This window comes from Haemorhous mexicanus, chromosome Z (assembly GCF_027477595.1).
Source record: "Haemorhous mexicanus isolate bHaeMex1 chromosome Z, bHaeMex1.pri, whole genome shotgun sequence".
Lineage (NCBI taxonomy): Eukaryota > Metazoa > Chordata > Aves > Passeriformes > Fringillidae > Haemorhous > Haemorhous mexicanus.
In genome coordinates, this window is record NC_082381.1 from 6316739 (window position 1) to 6327264 (window position 10526).

A 10526-nucleotide genomic window follows, 5' to 3' on the forward strand; every position below is an offset into this window, starting at 1 on the left:
CCCTAGTACTTCATCAGCATACTAATTCACAATATTAATTTTTATCAGAAAGAAGGAAAATAGCAACAACAGGTGCTAAGCCCCCAGTAGATCCCCCAAGGAGGAAGACCCTAGATGAGGTTTGGACACTGAAAAGTGCTGACACCATGGCATCCTCCCAGAGGCTGGTGTGTGAAATCAAACTCATGCAGGAACCTCAAGAAGCAGTTTTCCTCATGTGAGAAAAGCCCTCTCCGCAGAATTTCTACATGGCAGGAAGCACAGTGTGGCAAAAGCCCAGGGAGTCAGGTTTTCCCATGTGGAAAATGCAGGTCTGGCTCCTCAGGCCAGCCAAATCAGAGAGTCTTCCCATGCCTTTCCAGGGCTGGAAGGGGAAAGCACAGCAAAGATTCTACTTCTGCCAGGGTTCAACAGGGCTCTATCCTCGGCCCTGTGCTCTTCAACATCTTTGTAAATGACCTTGGCACAGGACTGGAAGGGACACTGAGCAAGTTCACAGACGATACAAAACTGAGAGGAGCAGCTGAGTCCTTTGAGGGTAGGGAGGCCCTGCAGAGAGACCTTGACAAATGAGAGGCCCGGGCAATCACCAGCTATATGGAGTTTAATGGGTGAAAATGACAGATTTCCCACCTGGGAAGGGACCTGGGGCTCCTGGTCAGTGGCCGGCTGGACACGAGCCAGCAGTGCCCTGGAGCCAGCAGGGACATCCCTGCCCTGGGGACACCAGGCCCAGCATGGCCGGCCGGGCCAGGGAGGGATTGTCCCGCTCTGCTCTGGGCTGGGACAGCCTCACCTGGAATATTGGGTGCAGGTCTGTCATCACAGGGTTAAAAAGGCATTAAACTGCCAGAGAGTGTGCAGAGGAGCCATGGGGATGGTGCAGGGCCTTGAGGGGAAGATCCATGAGGAGCAGCCGAGGGCACTGGGCCTGTTGAGATGGAGGAGAGTGAGGGGAGGCCTCACTGCAGCTCTGCAGCTTCCTCATGAGGGGGAGAGGAGGGGCAGGCACTGATCTGTGCTCTGTGGTGACCGGGGAATGGCCTGAAGTCGTGTCAGGAAAGGTTTAGATTGGATATTAGGAGAAGGATCCTCCCCCAGAGGGTGTTTGGGCTCTGGAACAGGCTCCCCAGGGAAGGGCATAGCACCAAGCCAGAGTTCAAGAAGCGTTTGGACAATGTTTTAGGGCACGTGGTGGGACTCAGATATGGTTCTGTGAAGGGCCAGGAGCTAGACTTGATGATCCTTGAGGGTCTCTTTCAACTCAGCTCTGTGATTCTGCGACTCTGTGATTCTGTGACACTGAGACGTGTACAAACAGACTCTGAGCACCATCGAGGAGGCTCCCAGTAAAGGAACCCCTTTGTGCTGGTGGTGTGGCATTTCCTGTCAGATCTTTCCTAACTTCTGCGGCAGTAGTGGGGTAAATAATTCTGGATAACTGCGGGATAGCTCTTCTTAAAATTAAAGGCCTTAAACCAAATAACACAGGGAAGCTGGATTATTTTGTTGAATACAGCCTGAAAGTTTAACAGTGGAGAACTTGAATGGCAAGATTTAAGCAAGCCTTAGCTTGTGCTTGATAAACAAGCACGCTGTACCCAAAGCAAAACCATGCAAAACTTTTCAGGGTTGCAGCAAGATGGCTGCAGTGATAGCAGCACATGATTACCCTTCTGCTCACCCAGGTTTCACAGTGAAAGCAGCTTGGCGTGTTCCATGTTCCCTAAAACTTCTTCTTCTTAATTAGCAAGTCATGAGGTTGACCCCAAGCTAGCCAGGTCCGTGTGAAAATCACCATCTTGGTTACAAAAGAAGTCACAGCTCCAAGAGTACGGAAAACATCACTGAAGAGAAAAGGTGCAGCTGCCTAATGCCTCTGGAGAGCAGCTATTAGGGCCGTCTGTCTCCTGTAAATCTCTGGGAACGCATGCTCTAAATATAGAATAAACATTAATAAAGCACAAGCCACTTTTTCCCCTCCCGTCTTTCACACCATTAAGGTTCAAGCCTTGAGGGCTCACAGGTAATGCATCCAAAGGTGAAGAAGAGACTAACAGATACCTATATGCATCCAGGGTGGAGAACAAGGCTGCAGATACACCACCACCGCCCACTTCCAGGCCGCAGAGACAATTTCTGCACTCAGTGGCAATGCCTTCAGCAGTAATGAAAATGTTCCCCTGGTAAAGTCACGGCAAGAGCGAAGGGCAGACGAAACGTGAGTCATCCAGGTGTACGGCAGACAGGGGAATGTGGGTGTGTTCCCCTGTGGCTCCAAGCCAATGTGACCTCAATTAAATTTCAGTGAATGATGGGCCTTCCCCTCTTTTAAGTACACACTCATCTCTATGTCCAGAGATACATCCACTGAGCCTAAATGCAGCTATTTAATCTGGGGTGCTCTCCTGGCAAGCCTGAGTCAACAAGTGGTGGTGCCGCTGGTGGTGCTGGTGGTGTTCCTCTTCCTCTCCAGATCAGTTTTGCTCACCATACCTTGAGTTTACTTCGTCTTACCAGCTCTTCTACAACATCCAGATCCCTGCCTGAGTCCTACTCAAGCGGTGTAACCACTGCTCTGTCTGTCCCCAGCTTGCAAACCATTCCTATTCTCCTGCTGCCCTTGAGCACGCGGCCCAATTGCACTGAGGGGAGGAAAGCCCAGGGACAGACACAGGTTAATTGGGAAATTCTTGTACTCAAATGCTGTTAAAAGTGCCTGCCAGGGACTCCAGTGAAAGCAGGCTAGCTCCAAGATCCAGCACACTCCCATAGGAAACCTGTGTAAACTAATTCTGTCGAACCGTTAGCACTCGGGGTGATTAACCGCAGCAGTCTCTGATCTTCCCTTATTAAAGAGAAGGAGAATGAAATTCACTGATTCATATCAGCTTAATATAAATCCTTGTGAGATTCACCGTTGAGTTCAGCTGCAGCAGGATCTGGTAGCCACCACGAGGGATAAGAAAACTCCCTTGCAAGCAGCCCTCTGTGTGACAGGGGGTGGCTGAAACCACTTGAGCTGGGTCAGAGTCAAACCCAGGCTCCCAGGCCATGGTGTGCAGCAGACAAGTGCATGGCAGCTGCGGCTCTGAGAAGATTTCTACTCTGGTGCCACTTTTGAATACTTGGCACTCAGCAGGCAGGCATGTGCCATCTTGTTTTAAGCAGCTCCATCTCTACATGCTAAGCGTGCTCCAGAGAGATTTGGGCTAGGGGTGAGCAGGATTAAGGACGGCTGTAGTTCGACTGCAGAGATAACTCCCTGCCACAAGAGATTTTGACTTCAGTAACTGAAATAGTGCTCTGGGGCAGCTCTGGAGGTGCTCACCCCATGTCATAGAGGCCACTGCTAATAACCTCAAACCCTGACTTTTAGATGCCCCAGCAAAGTGGCACATGTACAGCTTTAGCAACGCTAAACAAATCTTGTTTTTCAAGACATACTTACAAGACTTCTTGGTGTTTTACATATGTTTTTATGAGATACGCTTTTTGATACATGTGTTGTTTCACTGCATCCATGTGCAATCCTGCACCTAAGTGCAACTCCAGGATTGCAGACACGACAAAACAGGTGGCAAACACAATGTGCTCTTTCCAGCTCTACTTACCAGAGCACTGCTCATTTCAGCATTTCCCCCAGAGATCTCCTTAAGAGTAAGGACTGCCTCTCATGTGTTTAATGCTGTATGGCAAAAAGTGAGCAGTTGGCTCCTGTCCTCCCAAAAAATATAGGAGTAGCAATTTGGAAATGGTTAAAGACACAGCTGCACTTCTTTTTAAATACAAAGTTACAGTCCTGTGTCTTTCAGTCTGGAAATTCATACATGAGGACAGCTTGGTTAGGAACAGGGAAAAAAAAAGGGAATTTAAAAAAAAAAAAATCAAGTGGAATAGGGAACAATGCTCTGTTTCAAGAATGCCATTGTTCATGCAACTAGAAACCTAGGGTCCATAAAAACATCAAGCAAAAACTGAAGTTGGCTGAAGCAGATAATGCCTTACTAAGTACTACAGTGCCTTACAAAATTCTTAAGGGTGTATAATGACAGAATGCTTGAAAAGCAAAAGAAAACAGTTTCCCAGATGAAATATTCAGACTCCAGTACTTACAGATGTGCTAGAATGTAGATCTTGCACACATGTAACAGGTTTTGAATGGCAGCCATACGAAGGAGATCCTACACCCACCAAGTATGCCCCGGCATTATCAGATGGGACAACGACATTTCAGGCCCTCAGCACACGCCAGTTTCAATGCTGACCTTGGATCTCTCATCCAGAACTCACAGGCAGAGCATGAGAGGAGGTAAAAAAATGCCTGGTTTAATTGTAAAAAAGTTTTCACATGGAAAAAGCTTCAGATAAAGGATGACTCATAACTTTAATTTAGCTTTAAATGCTTGCTATTTGCAAACCAAACAAGACATTCTCTACTCCCTGTGTTACCTATAAACCAAATCAACAAAGATAGCTTTCAGTTGAACAAAGCATGCCTAGGCGATAAGGGGTGAGAAATATTTTCTGCATCATTATATTACCTACACAAACTGAGGGAGAAATGGCAACGGTCCCCACACAAACACCACATCAAAATGTGAACTTTAGTAGCATTCCAAAGGCACATTCGGACATAAAAAATGGATATTGTCACTTATAACTACTACAAAAATACAAAAGCCTCTTGCCTGCTGTTTCTTCCCCCTCAGCTTTATTGTGCACCACATATACCCAAATTCCTAGCTGACAGACATTTCAAGTCAGCTGAAGAGGACTCACTTCTTCCCTTTTATCGAAGAGCAGTGAGAAAACCAGATCCTATTCACCCGGCATTAATGTGGAAATCATCTGTTTGCTACACGTTCTGTAAGGCAGCTGGAACAATGAGGTCCCGAAGGAGAAGCACCACGGGGCTGGCGGTGACCCGGGGCGGGCTCACCGCCCCCAGAGCTGCAGCGCGGCACGCGCCGCTGGAGGGACGCCGGGGACCTCGCAGCAACACGTCCTCAGTCCCTGCATGGTCAGCCTTCCCCTGCTACATGTGCATTCCTGCAGGAATCCTGGCTCTTCGTTGAGTGACTGGGCTCCCAGGACAGAGCAGGTTTCAAAAGAGAACTCTGTGCGGGTGATGGTTAAGCGGCGTTTTGTGCACGCGCCCTTTTATTCTCCGAGCCAGGTTTAATTCTTTGCTTGACATTACTGAGTGGGTTTTCCTCTGCTCACACTGAGGTGGTTACATACACCACCTTGCCTAAGAAATCCAAGGCAATGAAGATGGGAATCCTTCATTGCTGAAAAGACTGCTAAAAAAATAAAAATAATTCCAGGATTTGTTAACATCAGATGCTCAAGGTCCTATGTCCTCAACAGAACTATGTCCTCTAAAAAAATCATTTAAACTGAGTTACTTTAAAAATGGTAAATTACAGTTTTACCCATGCAGGTGAGATAAGCAGCAACTCGACATCCAGAGCAAAAACTTTCCATACACCTTTTTCCCTAAAAAGAGATGTTACATCAGCACTGCACTTACACAATCGTGCCTTTCAGAGTCTTGAGACTACAAGCATTTTGCCACCACCCACTCCTTGCCTTGGTAAACTCAACCACCAACAAATACCTAACAAACTTCCTTTGGCCATGTCCATACACAGAAAAAAACTAGAGTAACCATTCAGATAAAATATTATAGGTTTATTTTCACCTCGAATATGCAAAATACAAATTCCAACAAAATGTTCATTATTACTTCGTAGTTTACAAATATACAAAATAGAAGTTTGCTTAAATTTATATTACATATTTATTATGTAAAGAACTATATAGAAAACATTTGTTCTGCTTAAGGCATATTTGGGAATAAACCATTGTACAAACTATTGCACATCGAAACCACAGTGCATTACAGACTGTCTGCATAAAGTTATTTTCTTAACAAAAAAGATAAACCAGGATTATTCACCTGATTTAGGTCATAATTGGCAATCGGAAAATAAAAAATAGTTCCTTGTCAGATATGCAGCAGTTTGAGAACTTTGGCTTCCTGTTTTTGGTACCTCTAGAACCAACAGTCACTAAGCACCATGAAATAGGCTTTTAAAATATAATTCTGTACCTGAATTTTTCCTCCTCTTTTAACATTGTAATGGCTTTTAGAAGGAAAAAGAAAAAAAAAAGAAAGTACAAGATGACATGTACATCTAATATTGCATTGAAAGGAAATTAAGGGAATGTAATTTCCCTGTGTAATATCCCCACCCTCCGAACTACATACAGTCTGTTTAACCCTGATATCCGTGACTTCCAGTCACTCCTTGGCATTCTGTAGTCCAGAAATAATTCAAGTTGGATTTACAAATGGAATGATAGAAGATCCAGTCATTGACCCCAACGTCTTTGGTTCTCTTAAGTGTATAACTATAAAAAAAAGAAAGTTGCAATGTCCATATGCAGTTATCCCTCTTTTCCACTCTTTGGAAGACTTCACCTCGATTATCTGTAGTGCTTAAAATGAGTTCTCCCCGTCTTGTGGAAGACAGTCCTTGTGCTGTAAATACTGAATCTCTGCGGCAGTCGGGGGAAAGATCCACTGCTTTCCCAAATCAGAAGTGCCTCTTCATGTGTAAGGCGAGGTGATCCGACCTGGAGAAGGCTCTGTCACAGCGCTGGCACTGGAAAGGGCGGTGGCCTGTGTGTTTTCTGTAGTGACGAGTGAGTTCATCGGATCGGGCAAACTTCCACCCGCAGCCTTCCCAGTCACAGTGATAAGGCTTCTCACCTGTTAAAAAAAAAACAAAACAAACAAAAAAACAAGCAGTGAAACACATGAGTTAGGGTTTTTGGGTATTTTTTGCGGCTACCACTTGTAGCACCTTCTTTCAAGCAGTTGTCCTAGATAAAACAAAGGGTGGTCAAACGCAATGAACTTCAGGAAGCAGTTGCAAACAAATTACACAGACTACAAGAGCAAGGCTGTCTTTTTAAGATGTACAGGTGCTATGATACGCTAGTGTCACTTAAATCTTCACTAAAATGCTTGTTTTCACTGCCTTGCACGCAAGGCTTCAGAGCACCAGAGTGTGTATTTTTGCTGGCGGTGTTACACAATCAAATAGCAACCTGAAATAGCTCAGTAGACAACGTATTTAGATAATTGTAGGTCTCAAGAATGAAAAAACAGCCGGAAACTGTTTTCATTAGCTCGGCCTGATTAAGGACTCAGTCTTACTAGTGTCTTCATTATACAAAAACTACTGTCGATAGCAAGATGAGCTTCCCCAACAATTACAAATTCCCTGTCCTACACTTCCTGGGGATGGTGCTGACTGGCTTGGGGCAGATGTTCACTGATCACTTGTCCAATTTTATACCCCTTTCTGCCATTACCCAAAGACACAGCCTAACTACTGCAGAGCCAGTATGTTTTCCCTTTCCCATCTCCCCTTCAGGAGAAAGTTTTGAATCAGGTTCACAACCCAGGGATTCACATTATGCAAATTCCAGGTTATTTAGTCACTGTTACAGAATGCCCACGCTGGCGAAACCCGTGTGCTGTACCTGCTTTCACAAGCTCAGTTACTGCAACTCTGCACTCAGCTGCAAAGTTAGAGACTGGGCTCACATACACACTTTGGGCAGATTTTATCCCAATTCTAGCAGTGGACAACTGACAATTAAACTCTGCTGGTGCAGGGGGGATGTCTTACAGGTTGGCAAGGCACCCCATCAGCACTGCCAGCTCAGCTGAAAGCCCCTGCTCTTCAGGGAATCTATGTGGGTTGTCCCAAAAAGGCACCAACAGCTTGCAGAGGTGCACAACCTCTCTCCTGCCCTACAGCCAGCCAAGAGTGGGATGTGCATGTGAAGCACTTAACCACCAGCAAAGAAAGTAGTTATGTTCGAGAGAGGGCTGCTGCCTTCTCAGAAGGGGGCCAACACAATCCGGACCAACAAATCCCTGCCGGCGTCCAGCTACCTGCTAATTAGCTAGCCACACAGCAAAAGAGAAGGAACAAACTCTGACTTGGCAAGAAACCCACCCGCTCCCACATCTGAGTCACTCTGAACCATTAAGCAAAATGTCAAACCAGTAAGTGAAGACTGCTCAGGACTTCACGTAGCCAAGGGGGGAGGAAAAAAAAGCCCGGAAACCCAGCAAGGAAAAGCCTTGCTGCTTTCAACCCTGCTCCAGTGCTCACGCCCTTCCACTTTCCGAGGGGGGTCACAACTCGTGCCCCTCAGGCCAGGACATCCCCCTGACCCCGGCGCTGGGACTAACCTGTGTGGGTTCTCAGATGCGCCTTGAGATGAGAGCTCTTGGTGTAGGTTTTGCCGCAGCCCGCATAGTCACAGGTGTGTGTGGCCGTCCTTTTCCTAGGCCATGATCGGCGTCCCCTCTTGGGCTTGGTCTCCTCAGGCAGGCAGCTCCCCGGCGGCATCAGCTCTAGAGGCGGACAGGGAGGAGTGAGCACGGCCGGCGCCCAAGCCGGGACATCCGCAGCCCCAGCACCCAGGGGGGTGAGCGGGGACTCACCTTGGTACTGCAGCGCGCCGGGAGAGAGCTGCTCGGGCAGGAAGGTGGGGTAGCCAGGAGCCGGGGGGTACCCCGGGGGCAGCGGCGGATGGCCCAGCCCCGGCGCGGCGGGGAGACAGTCTCTGCCGCTCAGAATCTCCTCGGGCCCCAGCGATGGCGTACTCCGGGCTGGCAGCGGGCGGCTGCCCAGGGCGAAGTCGTGCTGGGGGGCTCCTCGGGGGCTGCTCCCGTGCGGCGGCGGTGGAGCCAAGGTGCACGGCGGCGCGGCCTCCTGCTTGATTTTGGGGCACATCCGCGGCAGGGAGGTGTAGGGCGCGCCGGGGCCGTCGGCGCCGGGCGGCGGGGCGGCGGGACCGCTCTTGGGGCTGAGCCCCGGGTGGCTGTAGTCGCCCACCGCTTTCACCACGAACTTGCCCTGCAAGCTGCCCAGGGGCGGCAGCGCGGCCGGCGCTGGCAGGTACACCGCGTCCAGGTCTGGCCGCATCAGCTCGGCCACGAAGCCTCCCGAGGGGGACACGTCGGTGATGTCGGCCAGGTTGAAGGGCGCGGCGGACCCGGCGGCGGGAGCCCCGTCGCAGCCGCCGCCGCCGCCGTAGAGGAGACCGGCGGGCTCGGGCCGAGGCAGCGGGTAGGCGAAGGGCCCGGCGGGGCAGGGGCTGGCGGTGGGGGCCGGGGTGGCGGCGGGGGCCACCACTATGGCAGCGGCGGCGGGCTCCTGGTGCATGAGCGAGTTGGAGAGGATGAAGTCGAAGTCCAGCAGCTCATTGAACTCCTCGGCGTCACGGCGGTGCCCGAGAGCGGCGGCGCCTTCCAGCTCCGACGGCGGCGTCTCCACCGGCCGCGCCGACAGCGCCGGCGGCGGCCGCTTCAGCTGCGACAGCTCCTCCCGCCAGCGCTGCAGGGACATTCGCACGGCTCAGCGCCGGCCGCACGGCGCCGCGCCCGCCCCGACGGCCCCCGCCCCGCCCGGCCCCGTCCCGTCCCGTCCCGTCCCGCCCGCCCCCGTCCGTGTCGCGGCGCCGCGGCGCCGATACTCGCGGCGCCGATACTCACGTTGCCGGGGCCCGCGGGCCGCGCCGCCTTCTCGCGGCCCGCGGCGCCCGCCGCGAAGGTGGCGATGGAGGGAAGGAGCGTGCCGCTGAGCGCCATCTCGCACTCGCCGGGGGGCTGCCTGCGGTGGGGAGACACAGCGGAGTCAGCCGGAGGCCGGGCAGGGAGGGGACGGAGGGAGGGAAGGCGGCAGCCGCACCCGGCACCCACCGCATCCGTGCCGGGGCGTCCCGCCGAGCCGCCGCCGCCGCCGTGGTCCCGAGCGCCGGCGCGGAGCAGAGGGAGGGGAGGCGGCACGGACGCGCCGTCCAGCCGCGCGGACCAGGCGCAGCGCCGCCGCCGGGGCGGTGCCGCGGGAGCGCCCTGGTACTGCTGCTGCTGCTGCTTCTTCTTCTTCTAGCTCGGCGCTGCGCGGAGCGGGGCGCGGGGCGCTAGCGACGCCGCGGAGACGAGGAAGAGGAGGAGGATGCGGCGGCCGCCGCCCGGCAACGCGGCTCCGGCACCGGGAGGGCGGCGGCGCGAGGCGTTTCCCAAGGAGCCGCGGCCATGTGGGGAGCCGGGCAGGACGGACGGGGCGCGGTGGTGCCAGTGAGGAAAGGAGGGGTGGATGGAAGGAGGGATGCGCTGGGCGCGCTCCACCGCTGCCGCCGCCGCGCCCCGCTCGGCTCTGCGCGGTCCTGTCGCCGCCGCTCCCTCTTATCACCTCACTTCGCGGGCGCGCCGCCCCCGCCGCCATGGCGACGGCGACAACAAACGGACATGTGGGGAGAAGGGGGGGACGGGGCGGGACGGGACGGGTCCGGGGAACGCACAGAACGAGCGGCGGCTCCGCCCCGAGCGCCCTGTGACGCGGGCGCGGCGGTGACGCGGGCGCGGCGGGGCGGGACACGGGGACACACGCGCCGGGGATGCCCGCTTGCCGCGGGGGCTCCCGCACCGG

General features: G+C 52.5%; 1 protein-coding gene across 1 annotated transcript; it reads right to left on the minus strand.

Moving 5' to 3' along the window:
• Nucleotides 1-5676: 5676 nt before the first annotated feature.
• KLF4 (KLF transcription factor 4) lies at nucleotides 5677-10262 on the minus strand. The gene is made up of 5 exons (XM_059873962.1): nucleotides 9797-10262; nucleotides 9590-9707; nucleotides 8537-9431; nucleotides 8282-8446; nucleotides 5677-6781 (listed from the first exon to the last, which is right to left on the minus strand). The coding sequence occupies exons 1-5, from the start codon at nucleotides 9799-9801 to the stop codon at nucleotides 6606-6608; spliced, it is 1359 nt and encodes a 452-aa protein (XP_059729945.1). The 5' UTR covers nucleotides 9802-10262; the 3' UTR covers nucleotides 5677-6605.
• Nucleotides 10263-10526: the final 264 nt, after the last annotated feature.